At 30.5% G+C, this 21,542-nt stretch overlaps 1 protein-coding gene across 1 annotated transcript in view; it reads right to left on the bottom strand.

Moving 5' to 3' along the window:
* LOC107439106 (Sarcolemma associated protein) overlaps positions 1–21,004 on the bottom strand; it is a 67,251-nt gene extending 46,247 nt beyond the window's left edge. Inside the window, exons 1-5 of the mRNA XM_016051595.2 lie at positions 20,739–21,004; positions 12,585–12,959; positions 7,156–7,303; positions 2,747–2,813; positions 2,546–2,627 (exon numbers count right to left, since the gene is read on the bottom strand). Of these exons, the coding sequence (XP_015907081.1) occupies positions 2,546–2,627; positions 2,747–2,813; positions 7,156–7,303; positions 12,585–12,881 (594 nt within the window). The 5' untranslated portion in view covers positions 12,882–12,959; positions 20,739–21,004. The remainder of the gene's footprint in view (positions 1–2,545; positions 2,628–2,746; positions 2,814–7,155; positions 7,304–12,584; positions 12,960–20,738) is intronic.
* Positions 21,005–21,542: the final 538 nt, after the last annotated feature.

Here is a 21,542-nt window from a genome sequence, read left to right on the forward strand (position 1 = left end):
AATCCGAATGAAATATTAGTCAGGGGCAGATTCGGCTGTATATCAAATAGCATCTCCCTGACGTCTGCTAAATACAGCATTTGTACAGTCAGCAAAAAGAAAAAAAATTGATGATGGTTGAATTATATATAGATAGAGAAAAACTTTTAAATATGTAAGTTTTTGATTTGATTTTTCAGTTAAAAGATTCATAAAAATGTCATTTCTCAGTTCACTAGTAGTTTTATAGTTAGTGTTTAAATAACTAACAATTATAACATACTTTAAATTTACATTTGTATATGGTATAATTTTACGCAATAAATATTACTTGATATCAGCAGATAGGGTGTGTAGCCAGATTTTTCACAAAAAATAAGCACCTTTTAAGTACTTTTGAAGCACTAAATAAATATATTTTCAATCACTTTCCAAAAAATTAAAAAAAATTCATAATTAGGACCTGCGCAGTAATTATTTTTTTCCTATCATTTTAAGTTCTTAATTTATAAACATAAAATCAGTAAAATTCAAAAATATTTCCTAAAACTTTACATAATCATGATAAAAAAAAATAAAAAAAACTAGTTTCTAATAATTGTTGCAAAAAAAATTGTAAAAATCATGAATTTTTTGTAGTTTAGATGGACAATCGACAAGGCAAAGAAAAAATCTCTCTTTCAAAGATAGAAAATTAAGCCCTTTTCACATCCTGAATAAAAAAAAGCTCCTTTAAGGGCTTTTAAAAAATGTAAATAAAAAAGAAACACTTTTAAGCAATTTTTAAAAAGATTACGCACCCTGGCTGAGATAAGAATGGCAGAAAAAGAAATTTTTTAAAAAAAGCTGAAATTCAATGATAAATAAAAAGGAATAACAAACCAAATGAAAAAAAAACGACGTTTTGATTAATGTTTCAGCTTTGTACTATACAATTAACAACAAAAGAGAAATAAGCGACATTTAATTATAAAATTAATTTACACAAATTTTCATAAAATTAGTCATATAAAAACTGATTCTGAAACAAAATAAAAGTATGTAACTCATTTTATAACAGAAAAATTAAAAATTCGGTTTATTGTTCATACAATGCAAACAAATAAATAGAAGCAATACAAAAGTAACTAATAGTGGCTTGGTAAATAAAAAATGATGTAAGCTTTATTTTTAACCAAGGAATATTTTCCTTAAAGTAGAAACTTTTTCATTAAATTTTTCAATATTATCAGTAATTGAGACATTTATTAAAAATATGATTTGAAAATATGGAAAATATTAAAAATATGGTTTGTGAAAAATAAAACCATTTTCAAAATGAAATCTATTCTCCTGTTAAAGCTTCCATTTGGGTGCTTAAACAGAAAATCAATGCAAAAAGGTATTTTTGCATCGATTTTCTTGCAAAAGTGTGATTTCTTAAATTATAATATTTTTGTACAATATTATGGTAACACACAAATTTTGTATATGGGTAATCAGTTTTTTGCACATTGAGATTTCATAATTAATTCACAGTTTTTTTTTTAAATAATTTTTTTCTGCAGCAATATATTGTTTTTATACATTGCTTTTCAAACTTAGATATATTTAATATAACATTAATATGAGGTGGGTAATGATTTGAGTAAACAATCTTTAATACTTAGAAATCCTGATTATATATACTTTGTTTTCATGGCCATTTACACTTTTTTTTTATAAACTTAAATATTTGTGACTGTTTCTTTAGAAATCTATGTTGTTCACTATCAATTTTTCAAAAATTATTGATGTTTTTTTCAGTCATTTGTATTAGGTTTTCCAAGTTTTAATATGAATTTGATAACTATACTTTTTTCAAATCGTTAACTCAGCAACATTAATTTCTTTATAAAAATCCAACCATCAGCAAAATTAGTCACCAATAGTTTGAAAATGATATATAATTATTTTAGATGTTTTTATAAAAGTATTAGCGATTGATTGATGTAACATACAATCTCGAGTTGTGAGCCCACACACAAGATGTTGTTTTACCAATAATGCATCAACAACTGCACACTTGGGTAGATTTGACTTTCGATTGATAAACTAGCACATATTACAGGCAATTGTGACACCCTAATTTTATTTGTATCTTCAAACATCAGAATTAAAAAGATTATTTCATTTAAAAGAGCTGAATTTTTGGAAAACTAAAATTTTTAGTAAACTTTAAAAACTAAAATTTTTGGAAAAATTAAATTACATAAATTATTATAAATTAATATAAAATTAAAATTAATATCTGAGGGTAAAAAGCAAAAATGCTTAAAATAGGAAATCCCTGTAGTAGATATAACCAAAGGCAATTAAGTGGGTGTTGTTGTGCGCAAATGAGACATTACTTTCTATAACACCACAATTCACGTATGTTTTATTTTAACAATGTACATGATTTCCTAATACCTAATGATGCAATTTGAAGGGAAGATATCTGGCATAAATAAATTTCTTTGAAAAAATCAACTCAACCCAACCATCGTTAAAAGAAGAAAAACAATTCCATAAAAAACCATAAATAGATTTGAAAAGAAAGTTTTACTTGAAGGTACTGAGACAGCTGATAGAGTTCTTGAGAAGAAACTGCTGTTTCCGGACATAGCGGTACAACTGTAGTCGTAGGGCTGAAAATATATTGATAATAATATGAAACTAATTAAGAAAGATACACACAATGAATCAAGTTCAGCAACAAGGCAAAAGTACTCATGCAAAAAGCTACAAATATTTTCCTATATATTACCTGGCTTTGGCTTCCTTCCCATCAGGTAAATACAATTTTAGAGTAGCAACAATACAGCCATGAACAACTGAAATATGACAATATTTTAGTCACCACATATTTGGAAACTAGCTTATCATAAAATATTACGATAGACAAAATATGTAAAAAGTCAGATACTATTGAAACAGAAAACAAAGATAAGATATGCGTGTTAGCAGAACAACACTTCTTCAAAGGACACGCTGCCTGCCATCACACAGGAGCCTTTCTGTTGTCAGTGGTAATGCCAAAAACTGACTGTGCCCCGAAGCCCCATAATGGATAAGCAAATAAGAAAAAGCAATTAGAAAAATTGAAATGCAAAGAAAAACTAATAACAAACACAATTTAAAAGTAGATAGAGTAAGACTTAATAATGATATGCCCACATAATAAAGATAAAGTTACAGTTAGAATAACCAAATAATTAAGAAAATTTCAGAAATAAAACAAGTTCTGACCCCTTTTAAAAATCTTGGGGGGGGGGGAAGAAACATATAATGATTAAAATTTCTAAAAAAGTGCTGCCACCTATATGCTTCAGGAACAAAAGAAAATCCTAAATTTCATCGCATGGGCCGATTTATACGGGGTTCAATATCAGCCAAAATATTCGAACGTCTTTAAAATATTTTGAATCAAAATATTACAATTACAGTAATTAAAAGAAAAATTATTATTCTCTAATGTAATCTTGGAATTCTCGATAGCTGAAAGAAAATCTGTTTTCTTATTATAAATAAATTTAAACCTAATAGTTTTTTACCAATTAAAATATTCTTAAAAATATTAAAATATAAGTTGGAATTAAAATACATTACAATAATAACATTAAACTTAAAATCTCTGCTTTTATCGTATAATCCGATAAAAAAATTTTGTAGTGAATTTTCATATCAAGATCCAAAAAAAAATAATAAATAAGCGCAATTTTCATCTGAAATAAATTTAGTTCTTTAGGATAAATATCTTAAATTAAATCAAAATTATAAAAATCTAAAATAATTAAATCACCAATAATTTCAGATTTGTCTTTTTCTGAATTTGTAAATTAGTTTCATACTTTGAATAGAGAAAATATGTCTCATAGACAAATTTAAAAAAATTAAGACTAAATGAGATAAAAAAAAATTTAAATAAGCTAAAATATAAAATAGGAATTATTTCTAATTTAACAATTACATTTAACAGTAAAATACTATTTAGAGAAACTTTTCAAAATCAAACATAACAGTAGCAGTGAAAAAGAAATATTTCTGACTTGAGGCAAGTTACAATTGCTTTAAAAATGATTATATATAGTAGTTTTATATAGTGGAACCCTGTTTTACTTTGTGGGTTTTGCACATTATCCCACTTCCTATGCATTTTCTGCTAGCCCATGAAAATTACCTAAACCAATAATGTGAAATTATTCCGGATTTTACAAGACCCTTTTTTAAAAAGTCCAACGTTATACGTTTTTTAACACACAAAAATCGTTTTTTCTCTACGCAGCTTGCACAAGATTTTTCAGGGCTTTCTTTTCTTTTCTTAAAAAACGAGACATGTTTATTAGCTTTTTGTAACTTTATTAACTTTTGTAACTTGTCTTTTTGTAACTGTTAAACTGCTTCCCTGATAATCCCGAGTTAACTCGGATGTATATATTTTGCAAATATTTATTATCCCTAGAAAACTTGGGCGTAACAGAATTTGTCAGTACATTTTGTTTTATCACGTTTTCACTCGGCGAGAAGCAAAAAAATAAATAAATAAAATAAATAAAAATAAAACTTGCCAAGTTTTGTTTTGCTGTTGGATTGTGGGACTGCAAACGTGTTTTGTGCGATCGTATATATGATGGTTGCTGAATTTGCATAGAAAAAAAAGAGTTTAAAAAAAATGCGTACCACTTCACTGGTGTTTGGAAAGTATCAATCTGTGTTGTCTCTTTTAAAAACTATCGTACAACGACTAATACTTAACTTTTTCCATTTGCTCGCGATAATATCGGGATAGTAAACTGATGATAAATTAAATGTTTTTTTAACACATAAAAAAATTTCAATTTCAACTTAAAACTTGTGTATTATGTTTTGTTTAATTTCCTTGTATTTGTTAATAATAAAAAAAACCTTAATTTTTTGCAAAAAAAAAAATATATATTGGCAAGGGAAGCGGTTAAAGGAAGTAGAAATTGTAAAATTTGCTAGTGGAATTTTTCACAGCAAACTTCAACTTTTGAATCTTGTAATTATCCAATCATTTAAAGAACATTACACTAAACAATTGGTTAGGTAATCATTTCTTTTTCTTGATTTCGATTATCTCAAAACAAAAATAAATGTTTTGGAATCTCCCAATTTCTAGATTTCCACCACATTGGACAGTGTCGACTAAAATGCATTAAAAAAGGATTTAATAAAGCTCCTTGGGGTAAATTGCGTCTCAGTATTGCCTCTTCGGGAAAAAAAATTATATTCCACTGATGTCAATGATGCTCCCGGTTATAAAGACGCAAAAAATATCAGAGGACATACCCAAAACTGATCTAGAGTTTGAAGGCATAAAAAATCTGAAGCATTTGCGAATGTAAACCGTAAAGCAAATTTGCAAACAATGGTAGAGTTGCCATTCAAATCTGGAATAAAAAATTCTCTGCGTTTTTCCTGTACTTATTATACACAATATATTAAAAGGAAACACAACAATTACTGTGCTCTTGTGTGAGTTATATTGGGCTACGACACTAGTTTTAATTGCTGGAAAAACGTATAGGAATTCAAAAAGTACTGAACATACTTAAATAATTCTATAAGTAAATTATATAGTTTAGTATAGCTGAAATATCATCCTTAAATATCCCATGGATTACGCTTTGAGTGGTCATCATTTTTTAAAAGACAAAAATAAGAAACTAAATTCCTTGTTTTCCCTATTCTTCGTACGTTTTTGAATGCAAAGAAAAACTTACAATTAGGATTCCACTGTATTTATCATTAAAATTAGTAGAAGTTAAGTACTTATAATAAATTTCAGAATTATTTTGATTAATTAATTAAAATTATTTTGACTTATGCAGCTTGAACTTATGTGAACAATCACAATGTGATAGTCGCTTCGGTGAATGTCCGAAATATTTGTTATATCCAATGTGATATTAATTTATTCGTTAATATTATTATATTTACTTGATATTTTAATATCTGCTGAGGATAGATTAGGAGAGTGTTCAGAGTACTGGTTAAATTCAAATTTGGTAGTGGCACTTGACCTTAAAAAAACTATGATGAAGGGCGTACCACGCAAATCAGGGATGAGATTAGCCAAAAGGCAAAAAAGCTGAATTTCCACGATACTAAATTTTACGCAAGCGCAACCCTTTAACAGTAAATTCCAGACAGTTTAAGGTAATAAATAATGTGTTGACATACAATTGTGTACTAATCTATTATTATANCTTATAAAAAAAACAGTGAAATTTTTAGAAAATCTGAATTTTTCATTAAAAAAAAGCTGAAATTTAAGAGATAAAAGTAAAAAAAGCGGAAATCAGCTAAAAAGCGGAAAAATCTCATCCCTGGCAAATGTATACCGGGCAGTGACACTTAACTAGACCTAGTATATATTTTTGACATTTATCAAATGGAGTTAGTGATTGTCAACATTCACCCATTTCGGTCATTCACAGTAACATATAATATAAAAAGCCTAAATTCTAATTCACACGTTCGCAAAATCAGGGGTGATTGTGAGCTCAAAAATCCTGAAAATTTCTTGAGTAAAATCATTAATGATGCATTTCAAAAAATTTATGTCTCCGTAAATTTAAATCATTGATATTTTTATAACATGAAATTCTAAATAAATTATATGCAGCATAATTTAAATGAATAATTCCGTATAAGTTAAACTTTTATCTCTCATCACATTTATCAGTATACCAGAAAAAAATATTTTCAAATGAAAGCGATGCCAATCATAAATTCTAGTTCCAATATTTTTAAATAAAATATACACAATCATCTCTGCATAATAATAATGTTTCCCTGTAAACATTCCTCAAACTTTTTCAGTCGAATAAAGTCATTTTGATCTCTTCAGAAATAGAGTGTTTACACCTTGACTATAAAAAAACAGTGTATAGTTTGGCCACAAAGTCTGAGGCTGTCTGTTGCTATGAAAACAAAACTAGATCATTTTAGGGAGGCTAGCTTCTCTTCACTCTAGGACTATAACACCAAAGAAAATGATTCCCTTTCTTTCGCGGATCCAAGAGCTAAAACCTGTTCTAAACAATGACCCCACACCCCTACTTGATATAGTTATATTTCGTTACCATAGTCACCGCCACAGGTCCAGACGAATGACATGGGGAGTTCTTACTTTAGACAAACTATATGTACCTTTGCGAGGATTTTCAACCACATCAACACCAAATTGTACTATGTCTCCAGAACAGACTTCTCTGGCTGGAGACTCTTCAGAACCTTTGCTCAGCCTTTGGTTGTTCACAAATGTTCCATTACTGCTTTTTGTATCTTGCAAATAGAACTAGAGAGAAAAGATATTTTATGCTAATATTCTAAGTATAAAATAGAGAAGCTTAGATAAAAAGAAATAATGTGGCACAATTTTTTTCAGGTTTTCTACGACAAATAATTCTTAAGTAATTAAGTCATTTTCAAGACAAAATTAAGAGCCCTGCACTCCATGTTTTAATTAAATATGACTGGGAGTGAAGATTCTGTAACACATTAAGATTTTTAACAAAATAATTAACCTTGCTGTGCTTCTCCCTTTTTTTAAAATTTAATTTAAATAAAATCTATTACGCGTATGAAAAATTTAAATCACTCATTAGAGTCTTCACTCCATTCCTCACATCCCATCGTACGCCCCCCTCTCCCCCCGTGGCAGAATCATAGCGACACAGAGACATTGTCGCAGAACGTTACAGAGTTCTTGCAGAAAGATTTTTCTTTTAGAAAGTAAAAAAAATAATTACTTTTCTTTATAGAAATTTACAAATAATATCTGAATCTTGCATTTAGATAATCACTTTTTGATACGCTCAATTTACGCCGACAGGGTTCTTGCTCAATTATTTCAACAAAAAAATTAGGACTTTTTTAGCACTTTTTTAGGACTAAGAAAAAAAAATTAGCACTTGATGTAAAGTAAAAATAACATACTTAATCTATACATGATATTAAAAATATACAAATAAAGTGTTTCATGATTCATGAAGTAAAAATTACATAATTAATCTATACATGATGCAAATTGCAGCTTAATTTTGTCACAATCTTTTTCCTCAATTTTCTTTTTTTGACTTAATTAATTTAATATGTTTCTCATTTTTAGAACACACTTGCTTTTGTTTTCTGCCATTAATTTTGGATTGATGCAAGCAACATTTCTTACAACAGAATAGTTTATTGGACATTTCTCTAGTAAAGTTTCTAACATTTTCGTGATAAACTTTCTGCAATCTTCCTTTATATTCATATGATCCCGGTCAGAAATAACTTTTGAGGCCAACAGCTGCTTTAAAATTTGGTCATCTTTAAAACCTAAACTTATTTTTGTCAGAGAGACATAATTCTTTTCATCACAAAAATTAAAATGGCACAGATTCTCCAGAGAATTTAAGTTATCTATAGATTCTGCGTTCAGAATGTTATATAATTGCACACTATGTAAAACCAAATCCTGGATATCTGCAGCAAAAAATGGTAAAAGTGGCCGATCTGCTTGATACAGTTTCAAAAATGGTGAAACTAGCTCCCTTTTCTACACTTGCTAACATTTTTCACATAAGATTTCAGATCATTCCAAAGCAATATTGCTCTTTCAGCTGCAGGTGCATTTTCCAGCCAACGGTGGTTACAAAATTTTAATGGTAATTTGTTCTCAGTTGATTGATTAGTAAAATCTTCTTTTCTTGTGGGTGAATCTTTAAAAAGATAGAAGATTGAGCTCAGGATGGAACCAATGAGCCATTCTATTTCAGATTCACCTTTGTAGAATGCATTATTTAAAATATGAAACCCACAACATCCTATTGCATTGCATTGAACACCATGTTCTTTGCATTGCATTGCATTGCATTGAACAAATCTTCTTGAATATTATTATAAAACTGAAATCTATAAATCTTGAATATTATTATTGACAGCAGGACCGTCCATAGAAATCTGCAATAATTTCTTCAGGTCTACATTTTTGACTGATGCATAAAAGCAGGCTAAAAGGTCATCTGCTGCAGAATGGCCCACAAAAGCTGATGTTAAGTATCGCGTCTCTACAATGTTCTTATCTGGGTTCCAAAAGTGGATACAAATATCCAACTGCTTCTGCTGTGTCGCTTTGTTCAAAGACTCATCAGTATAAAACTTGGCATTATCAATGCACTTCAGAAGTAGCATGCTAAAATGAGGTGCAAGTTCAAAATGACAGAGATATGCACACTTAGAAGATTCACTGCAGGCGAAATGACGTGCTATTGAACTGTCTGGAAACATTGTACTAAATAATTTTCCAGTGTCTTTGGAAGAATTGTAGGAGCAGTAGCTTTCTACAACTTTTAAAGCCCATAAAATCTCAGAAGAAAGAACTTCTTTCCCCAAAGCCCAAGAAACTTCTAAAAAGATGGAGGCAGCAGGAGAGCTGAAGACAGCAGAATTTAAGTATTTAGGGAAACCGATTTAAGGAATCCGATGGCTCAAAACATTTTTCAAAACGCCAAAATAAAAAATATTTAGCACTTTTTTAGCACTCAGAAGAAATTGTAGCACTTTTTAGGCCCTAAAAAAGTTGGGAAAATTTTTTAGCACTTTTTTAGGACAGCAAGAACCNTAAAAAAAATTTCAAAACGCCAAAATAAAAAATAGTTAGCACTTTTTTAGCACTCAGAAGAAATTTTAGCACTTTTTAGGCCCTAAAAAAGTTGGGGAAAATTTTAGCACTTTTCTAGGACATTTTAGGACAGCAAGAACCCTGGTCGATAATATCATAAATCGATGTAATATTTTGATTGTATTTTCGGCAGCTATTGATATCTATGTGGATTTTAAATATCCCGATAGGTATTTCAAACAATATGAAAAATTCAAATCGTGCATTTGCGTATTTACTTTTCAAAGCAATAATTCCATCAAATTTTTGGGAGTTATTGCTATTGATTTCTCCATAGTTTTTAAAATCTGATATTTTTAAACGATATTATTAATTACAACAACCTAATCTTGGAATGAAACATGCATTCACGGAGTCCGATTCGCATGATTTTTTAGATCTTTTTTCAGCAATTACTACTACTGATTCTTGTGCATCCCCCTAACAAAATGGGAGAATATCACACACAATATTAGAATAAATTATTACATGTTCAATTAAAAAATCACAGTAATAGCGCTTTTTTTGTAAACACAACACTTGTTATTTAAAATTAGTAACATATATGCTTGTTATTATTAAAAGTATCTTGCAGAAAGAGATTAGTGTTAGAGAGTTTTGTCTCACATAGCTTGAAACAATTCTGCCACAGAGCTCACACCTGTATCATCGTAAATATGTGGAGTGTTTTGATAATTTTTACGGCAATTATTGTTGAGTTTACAATTGGTATTTTTACATTCCATTATCCTTCACTCCTCAGTAATTACTATTGATTTCCTCATGATTTTTTTTCTTTAAAATTCAGAAAATATCACGGCATGCAAAGTTCAATTTGCACACTCAAGTAATTACACTTAGGGGAGAGTTGGATATAACGGGATAGTCGGATAAAACAGTATACGTCGCATAGGGACCAGACTATTGCAGCTATCTAGCAGACGACAGAAACTTGTTATTTGACTGGGATTATATCATTTTCAGTGCATCCCCTCTCGAGATCACAAGTTGATAGAAAGTTGTAGATCTCAAAACTTTTTTACTCTATTTTCTTTGCCATTTTCTACATTTACGTGAGTTGTTTTTCACATTGTACTGTCTATATATATGAGATTACAATTCCGGTGAGTATTACATTTGATGAAGCATTTATTAATGAGTATTCTTATGTCTAGTCAATCTAATTTTTCTTTCACGCTTAGGCAGCAGCCATGTTTGTTTAGAAAAGTGTCTGAGTTTGACAAAACGGGGCACTTATGAGTTAGATAAAACGGGATAAAGTTTTTTTATGTCCCGCTTTATCCACCTATTTGTTTGCCTATTACTTCTACTACATTATTATTACTACATTGAAAGAAAGGTAAAAAAGGCACGTACAAATACATTGACCCCTGAATTGGCAGCAGTGAAAAAGTTGGACAGATATGAGACAGTATTCAAAGCTGAACGAGAAAAAACACAGGAGCATGTATTGGCTCTAGAAGAGAGATTATTTGGTATAACTGTAACAGACATACGATACTAACATTTGAGTTAGCTGAGAGAAACAATATTAAGCATAATTTTAACACAGGAAAAAAATGGTCGGAAAGTGCTGCCTGTATTCATTTCTTGGCAGACAGAAAGAACTTAGCCTCCAAAATCCAGAACCCACGAATATGGCCCGAGCAAAAGGGTTTAATCGCACTGCAGTTAAGCAGTTTTATTGAACTTTTGAATTCTCTATTAAGTAAACATAAGATTACTCCAAATGATATTTATAAAATAGGAATTCTAACAGCGCCAAACAAGCTTTCAAAAGTGTTGAGTCTACGAGGCAAAAAGCAAGTGGGTAGCTTGTCTTCAGTCGAATGAGGATATTCGTCCCTCCTATGTTTGTACTTCCTCGAGTGAAGGAAAACCCCATGACTCATGGATGATGCTTCTCCAGGATCGTTTGCAGTGTATCACAAGACCGGCTGGATCACTAAGAAGATCTTCATTGCTTGGTTTTAAAAGTTCGTTTAACTTTCCAAACCCAGGCATAAGAAGCCAGTGCTGTTGCTGCTTGATTAACATAACAATCACATCAAAAATTTGGAGCTTGTAAATTTGCCAAGAGAAAATAATGTAATCATAATAACCTTCTCCCCACATACAACTCATTGCCTTCAGCCCCTCTTAGTTTCATGGCTCCACTGAGCATGTATTATGAACAAGAAGTTTGAAGGTAGCTGTTCAACCATCCAGGTAGATGCGTTACAATTTACGAGGTTACAAAACTGAATGAGGTTGCAAACTTCAACGCAGCCTACTCATGGGCAGCCGTTGCAGAGACTACAATTAAAGAGTTTAGCAAAACTGGTAGAAGTCCTTATAATCCTGATGTCGTCCCAGATCAAATGTTTGCATTGTTTGTCACCACTGATCTAACAGCAAGAACCTATGTGGAAATACTTGTTGAACCACCGATAGATGGCAGTGTTTATTGTTAATTAAATTGTAACCGTAACTGTAAAAAGATCTTATTTAAAAGAGACATCTACGCTTTTTGAATGTAGTAGTAGTAGTTGTAGTAGCCATTTGTCCTGTATATCTCATGTTATAATATATATTTTTGTTGTCACTTACCCCTTTGTAATTATTTAGTAGTTTTCCTGTTTCTAATTCAGATATTTCTAACACCATGAAATTGGGGGAGAGGATAATTCACTTTTAAAAATTAGATTTTTCAGCGAACTAAATCCATGACTTACCATGATTTTTTTTTAAAAAATAGTTTAAGATCATGACAAATTTTGTTCCATAACAAAATTCATGACTTTCCAGGTGAGCAAATACCCTACAGTAAGCCTGAAAAAATTCTGCCACAGTGTTCCTTAGTTCGAGTTGGCGACAACTCGGTAAAGCAGTCGCCAACATTACCACAAGAAGCAAGATTCTACAATATAATTACCTTTCCATTTTCATACCACAGGAGTGCATGATTTCTGGACAAAACTTTACAGTCAAAGATTGCATTGTTGACTGCTGGCCTGCACCTGGCAACAGAACGTCCTACTTTGATGGGCTGATCTAGAACAAGTTCTCTTTCCCTGAATGGGTGGGAGTTGGGTCGTGATGTCAGGATGGCCCTTGGAGCCATCTGAGGAATGGCATTCTTCCCAGCTTCATTGGCAGTGGTCTCTTCAACTGCAGCCGTAGTTCCTGTTAGTGGATCTAAGTTATTCGGTTCTTTACGATATACAACCATGAAAACGGCCTTTATGCAGAGATTCCTTTAGGGGATTTCATGATGATTATGTCATAGCAAAAATATCTTTTTATATATCTAAGTGGGAGAAAAAAATAGCTTTATTTTATAGCTCTTGTTAACTTAAAACCAGGGTAGCCACTCTAATCTGGAAGAAAAAATTCCCCGTTTTTTTCCTTGCACATATTATAGACAATATATTAAGAGGAAACACACAATCACGGTTCTCTTGTCTGAGCTTCATTAAGATAACTATACTAGTTTTAATTGCAGGAAAAACTTAAAGAAATAAGGAACCTACTCGAAACAAATAACAGGGTTGCCACAGTAAAAAATTAACAAAAATAGTTGCTTTTAGTAGCCTTAAGCATGAAAATAGTTGCCTAAAACAATGAAAATCGTTGCCTGAACAGAAACAAAAATTTATCAAAAATAGTAGCCAAATAACTAAAATTATAGCTTAATTGTCAAATACTATTATTAGGACTGGGTGATGTCAGAAATTTTAAATTGTGATACATTGTCAGACATCCCGACATATAATCAAAAATAAATAAAAAGGAATAAATATAGTACAAAAGAAAATATTAATTCTAAACATATTCTACTATGACATCAATATCATTGCTTAATTTTTTCAATTAAATTAATAAAGAAGTCAAAGTAAAAGCAAACACAAGCATTATTTTATTTAAGACTCATTGGTTTAAAAATAATAATACTGTAACAAATTATTTTACATACATGAATTAAAAATTAAAAGAAAAAAAACGAAAGTGGAAAACAAACCAAAGAAATGTTCACTTTACAAAAAAAAAAAAATTATTATTTGTTGAAAAACAACAAGCTTTTGAAACATCACTAGCCCCTTTTTTACTTACTCATTTAAAATAACAAAAAGTAGCATTAACTGATGGTCAAATTCCGTACTTAATAAATGTAAAAATATTTTTACTTTATTATTATTTTCATTTTTGAAAATAAAATTGACTATAGATTAGGACTGGGCTATAAATCGATATATCGCGACATATCGATTTAACGCCTATATCGGCAAACCGATATAGCGACTTTCATTCCAAGCGATGCATCAGAGATCTGATTTAAGCCGTCGAGTGAAGAAGACGATATAACGATATAGCGATACACGCAAGGACTTTCTCTTACGTTCCGATGCCAACTCGCGCTGTGGAAGACGATATTGTTTCGTTATGTTGAGACGGCCTTGACTGATGAGCGGTAGAATCAGAATCACTTTTGAGACCTTATATCGTTATATCACATGTTCGTTTTCGCAACTTCGCGATTTGAAATCGTTTCTAGTAGATCGTTTTCAATGGGATTAACTTCGTGATCGCCGTCGTAACCTTGTTCTGAACGCAATCTATTATTGAAAAGAATTTATAAAGAAAAGTTTCTTCATTAATTATCTTCATTATTTATTTTCTGACAAAACTTTTTTTATATTTTTAAATAAATTGTATCGCTTAAAATAAAAAACAATTGAAAAAAATCAATGATTTGATCAAGTGAGTTCAGAACGAAAATTTAAGATAACAGCGATTGTGCAGCAATTGCAAAGTAACAGTAGGTCTACTAAAAATAATTGACAAGAATCGTTAAACCCAGACAGAAAAAAAAATGGTATGAATTAATGCAGAACGAAACGATCGCTGCAAAAGTCTCACTGAAAACAAGAAATCCGACAATTATTTCTGACGAAATAAAATGCACTACGATCGCAAAATTACTGAAGTCCCATTGAAAATAATCCTCAAAAAACACAAAATCCCAAAGATAAAAATGGACAAAAAGAAACTACGCATAGCGTTCTACACTACAATGCTGATCCTCGCACAAAACCGGGAGTTCTGATTCAATTCGCTCTTTGTCATTCAACATTACGAAACTAACATCATCTTAATAGCAAAACGCTATCTACATCCCTGCAGCTAGACGAAATCAAAATAGTCTTCGTTAGTGTGGTAACAGCGTTAGCCTAGTCAAGTTTGCATATTAAATCGTTAAACCACGATTGTAATCTGTTTCTGATGCATCGCCTAAAACGAAAGTCACTACATCGGCCTACTGATATATGCGTTAAATCGATGTTTTGCGATACATCGATTTATCGCCCAGTCCTAACTGTGCTCCAATTAAAAAAAAGTTTTGTACAAATATAAAAGGTCTATTAGAAAATAGGTATCTAAATAAAAGTCTAATAACAATAAAATATGAATGTTAATAGAAGGAAAAAACAATTAAAAATAAGAAAACTGCCCTTCAGAGAGAGCATATAACAAGTACTTTATTAAATTCAATGGAAATTTAAATTTATGGCTCTTTGGAAATAAATGATTGTATAAAAGTTGATTTCTTTTATTAACGTTCTGAAAAGTAACGTTCATTTTTGTGAAAAAACTTCGCCAAGAGTAAAAAAAATCTCATATTCCTGAAAATAGTTGCTTTTTTAACCTTTTCAGGTAAAAAAAGTCGCCATAGTCGCATAAGGCCGAAAATAGTAGCTAATAGCTGCATTTTAGTAGCCTGTGGCAATCCTGAAATAATGCTATAGTAAATTAAATAGTTTAGTATAGCAGAAATATCATCGTTAATATGCCATAGAATGCGCTTTGAGAGGTCACCACTTTTTAAAAGACGAAAATAAGAAATAAAACTCCCTGTATTTCCCCTGTTTGTAAGGAAAAACTGAAAATTCCCAGTATTTTACAGGTTTTCCCTATTCTCCCTGAAGAGTGGCAACCCAGGACACATATAATATTTTACTTGATATCTACTCTTAAATAGAAAAAGATTTCATTAATAAAATAAATAACAATATTTAAATGTTACATCAGTACACACACACACATTTTTACAGTTTGTTATAAACTGCTTTATTTTCTTAAATTATATGGGAATGTATGCAATGTTGCTATTTTATAGAATGTCTTGTACTTTTTTGGTTAAGTATAACATTTGGGAATTATGTTTATTCTTATATAGAATGCCCAGACATTCTATAGAACAACAAACGATGTTTAGGCTAAGCATGAAATATAAAAATTTTTATGTTCTTCGCTAAATCATTCTTAAAAATGTCAAGGCAGTGAACAGTGCATTAACTGTTTCATACTTAGCCAGTTTGTCACAAGTTATTTTATAAAATGAGTAGGGCAATATGAAAAATATAAATCATGCCTCCCAAAGGAGGTGTCATTACTTTTCATTGTTGTGTTTCTTGGATGATTTTACTGATTATATACTTAAATAATAAAGTAGATTTTTGTTGTTGTCGTATGCCTGTTTAGGCAGTGGGGGTTGCGATTGTTCCTGTTTTTTTAGTGGCGCCATCTATGACCAGAAATTCGACTTCTGCCACGCCATTCACACAACCACAACCCGTTTATAGGGCAGGTCACATTCAAACAAAGGAGAAAGACATATATCACACAGAGAGAGAGAAAGAAACATCCATGCCTTGCCCGGGATTCGAACCCAGGACCTTTCTGATGCAAGGACAGTTCCCTGCCCCCACCACAGGCCGGTCGGCAATATAGTAGATGATCTACAGAATGAAATTCTCCATAAACCACAAAGTGTAAACAAGGAAATTGAATAATTAGCTGAAATTGAACAAAGCTTAGCTGCAAAGAAAAATTGCAGTTAAGAAAGATCTAATTTTTTTTAAAAATTATTTATTAAATGATCTTTTGCGTGGCTATAATTTCAAAACCCCATCGAATACTTGCAAGTGACGCCATCGTAGGTAAATCGATTCAAAAGTCAATCAAGCTCTATAAACACATGTAACATCCCTTACGAGTATGCAATTAAATCTGATTTAGATTACATGTTCAGGCATAATCACTTCAATTCTTTTCAAATTATAGGTACCCAATTATAAGAGTTTTTTGTTTCTCTGTGAAATGCGCTTCTGTTGTAAATAGGACTTATTATATTAATTAGAATCTCTTAAATGCAGTAGTAAACTATATTACTGAGCTACTACATAAACTAAAAATATGGGATAAGGATCTGCATATTCTTTTCACTAGTAATTATCTTATATCTTTTTCCCTAGGAAGATTTATCACTACATAAACTATTCTTAAAAGTATGACATTTTGTCTAAAAAATAAATTAAGCAATTGAAAATTCATCTTAACCATGCCTTATCTCTATTTTATATTATAAATTCTTAAATAATGTTCTACTTTCAGGGATACTACCTTTTTTGTGAAAATTAGACATAATTCGCGAAAATTAAAAATTATATTATAAAATCAACACAAAAATGTGGTGCAAATATGGATTTATCGTTTTTTACGGGATACGAAAATAAAATTTTAGGAAAAAGTATTTTGTAAAACTACCGTTTTTCCTAAAGTTGAATTTGTGAAGGTAGCGCTAAACGGTAGCAAATTTGGCCTGGACAGACCCTTGACTTTTAATTACATAACCAGGGCCCTCGCTAAGCATCCACAACCTCGGCAAATGTAATAAAATCGTAAATTTGGGGAAACAATGTTTGAATGAACAATTTTTTTTTACTTAAAAGAAAAATATGTATTCCTCTCAATCATAACAAAATGAATTTTTCTGAAAAGTCTTTTTCTTTTTTATTTAATTACAGCAGTGTTTCTCCAAACTTATGACTTTTGTGTACCCTTTCTAAATTTATTGTAACACTGTGTACCACTAACAAGTAAATGAATGCATTTTTTACTAAAAAAAAATTGCACAAAAGTTTAAAATCACAACTGGCTGTTAAAACCTCTTAATAATTAACTGTGAACTCTGTAAACAATAGCCAATAGAAAAATACTTAGTCGTAAAATTCCATGGCTAGGTTTGTTTTTAAATAAAATTGTTTGAAATTTTAGTTTGTTGCAAGATGTTTCGCATTAGAACACATACCCCCGCTAAACTGTTTCCGTACCCCTGTGGGTACACATACCACACTTTGGGAAACACTGAATTACACTGGAAACACTGAATTACTGTTAAATACCTCTCATAACCAATTAGAATTAATATTAAGACCAGAGAATTTTTCAACTAAACAGATTACAACAAAATAGATGATGTAAGCAAGAAACACAAAGCACAAATTAACAGGCTCGTAGCCGGATCATGCCATATTTTTCCCCCTACAGTTTGTGTCAATAAAACTGATTAAGTGGTAACAAGATGCATATTATCATCCATTTATTTTTGCCGAAAAAATGTTTTCTCATAACGAAAACATACTGCTTATTAAAATGTATTTATTTTTATAGGATGGTTGTAAATATAAGAAAATTTAAATTTGATTTTATCTTCATATATTACCACTCTTGAATGACATAGCAAATCTTGAATGCCTGCACTAGGCTGGCAATGAATGTGTTAAAGCCCTCTCAAATTTTATTTTAAAACCATCGCTGAACAGTCAACCCACTTTTAGGGTTTATTAAATTTAAAATAAAATAATTTTTAAAAAAATAATTTGTATTATTTTTGTTAAATTATAACCAACATATACAAAAAAAAAACATCTGAACAAACAAAATAATAAAAAATTTTAAAATACTTATATTTTCTAAAAAAAAATAATAATAAATAAATAAAATTAAAAAAAAAGAGATTTGGTTTAAATTAGGTTGATTTTGGCTGATATTTGGTTAAATTTATGAATAAATTTCTTTTAAAATTTAAATGTGAAATGTTATACATTTTAAACTTATTCTCTGGGCTCATTTAGAATCTCTTCTATTTAATCCAGTTTATCCTATTGCCTCAGAAAAATTATTTCTTCTTGAAAAATGTGTAACCTTGAACTTAAATGATTATATATAAAACCTACCTTATTAAACAATGCAAACCTTTTTACATTACTTTTTTAATGTGACAATGTAGCTACTCTACTAAGTATTTATAGCTTTGAAAAATATTTTTTCTAGAACTGACATATTTTAAGTTTAGAGTTTATTTTTGAAAATTAGAAATAGTTACATTATTATAAGAACTAAAAGAGAGATGAATCTAGTTTATATGCTTTTAAAAGAACAAAAAATTATTAAAACTGACATTTTAGGGATTTACCCAAGGCAGGGGTAAATACCCTACACCCCTGATATCTGCCCAACCCATAGCTAGAGCCCTGCATAACTATTACAGGAGTAAAATTAAAGGAAAATTTAGTAACTAATCTTCAACAGGGTGAGTAGCCAAATCTTTGAATCAAAAATAAGCACTTTTCAAACACATTACAAAAATTTTCAAGCACTCAAAAAATTCATATTCAATCAATGATATTACTGAAAAACAAAAACTTTTTATAAACAGTTTTAGCGTTAAAAAAAACCCAAAAAGAAACGGGCGTAAATCGAATCAATCAGTACTTTCCCACATCACCGAGTGAATTCAACTTGACCCTGAACTCAGAACAAAACTACCCTTACCCCCTACGTCAAAAAAAGTGTTAGAAGTAAAATAAAATAAACAAGAACTAAAATAAAATAAATTAAAAAGAAAAACATTTCATAAGGATCTGATATTCTCTATCCGAATTGGAGCACTCGGGTTTCGGTTACAAGTGTGCGCAAGTCATAACGTGGGTACAACATGAAGTCAGCGTGAATGATTACGTAGCAAACTCCTCATTTTTCGTGAAATGCATGGGATCCACCAGATATCACTGAAGGGAAGGGAAAAAAATTAGTCGAAAAAAAAGCACTTTTGAAAAACGCCAGCTGAAAAAAGCACCTTTAAAAGCTTTTAAAACGAAATCCCAAAAAAAGCACCTTTAAGTACTTCTTACAAACGCTACGCACCCTGTTCAAACTAGTAACTAAAATTAATTTGTACATTTTTTTACTGGTTCTCATATTTGTTTCTAAGCGACTTTTATTAAATATAATTAAAGTCAATTTAAATGAAAATTAAAATTGCTAAGAATGTATAGTTTTCATGTATACGATGAAATATTTTGTTGAGGCGATACAGACCAAGGCACAAAATTAAAGGAAAAAAAAAAGTATAGTTATTTGTCTTTCCAGCTACAATCCTCAAGGTGCCAATTGGATGTTACATTTGTAGTTTTTAAAAATAAAAACTTGTAGGTAGAGGTTTGTCTGAGAAGTGCTACGAATAATGCACTTAAAAATGGTCCTCTTGCGTGATTCTTAGTTTTTCACAAGCCGTCAAGAATTTGCAATTATTCTGCAACAGATAATAATATGGAAATCATCCCACTGTATTGAGATCTAACAATAATAGCCAAGTCTTGGCGATATCCAGACAGTCTCGCGATAGAGTAAAGAGAATATCACAGAACAAGTCTAACTCGAAGGGTATAACTCACAGTCAACCACAAACAAACCTCCACATTTTTCTTTTTAAGAAAAAAAATTGCTAGTTTATAAACTATTTGACGCCTTCGCAATTATAATCGTTGCGGCCGATCACGATACCAAAATATCCTCAATTGCGAAAATACATTATATATTTTTAATGCTTTTTATGAAATTAATATATGCGTTGTTTCTAATACAATTTTCACTTCTCCTGAAATGGCCACCTCTTTTAACAAATGATGAATTCAGAATCCGTTAAAAGAAAAAAAATATTGAAATTAATCATATAAGTACAATATTAAATGATGCGCAATATATAATTTTCAATTATTTTGAGGGCAAAACATATATAGTACTTATACTAACTAGTAATTTAAATAAATTGAGTAACAATTTAATAAATAAACAGGATAGGTCTAACTACATTTAGTCAAAAAAACTATGCAAGCAAAGCACAAGTCAATTTTATTTTAAGGCATAAATGATATTTTAAGAGAAGTAAACAAAAATAGTCTACTTTTGCATATAGTTTCAGTAACAGGTGACGAGTGAGCTTAGTATTAATAGATTACTCCTTACATCCGGGATATTTCTGTAAATGATTAAAAAAACTCTACTAATACATTTTACTATTAGAGTTCACAAATTCGCTACACCATACCAATGTACGAAATAAATAAATAATCAGTACACATCGCTGCTTATCAGTAATATCAGCAAGCGAAAACAACAATTGAAGACAGTTGCCACGCAAAGTCTATACACATCATAGAATTTTTCGAATTCCCGGGGACGTTCCTCAGCAGCCTCAACAAATAATTGAATATAGGTTTCTATCATTGCTGTATACATTATCGATTAATCGTTATTTAGGTTTACTAGATTTGGCTACCTCAGTCTGTTTTGACATTTTTGAGTTGATAAATTCTTGATTTTTTTTTTCCATTCGACTTTCACACTCTCTGCAAAGAAGACTGGTGTTTTTAAAGCGGCCTGAGAGGGGAGGGGGGTTAAAATCGGGATATCTAATTCAATCCAGCTCATTGTAAACGAGAAAAGACACATATTTTCAAAGAAAAAACACTCCCAGAAAGCATGTAACCTTACGACAACCTTGAGTTTTAACTTTACTTTCATTGTTACGAAAAGGTTTGCGGAAAAAACTTTTTTTCAATGATGTAAAAATATCGCAATTTCCAACCTTTCCTTCTTAAAGGAAAACTAAATGATTTTTAATTCTTTTTTCAGAAATATTGTTAATTAGGTAAAAAAACAAGCAAATTGTAAACCTTGTTTTTTGCATTTTTGTTTGCTGTCATGA

This window comes from Parasteatoda tepidariorum, chromosome 4 (genome assembly GCF_043381705.1).
Source record: "Parasteatoda tepidariorum isolate YZ-2023 chromosome 4, CAS_Ptep_4.0, whole genome shotgun sequence".
Classification (NCBI taxonomy): Eukaryota; Metazoa; Arthropoda; class Arachnida; order Araneae; family Theridiidae; genus Parasteatoda; species Parasteatoda tepidariorum.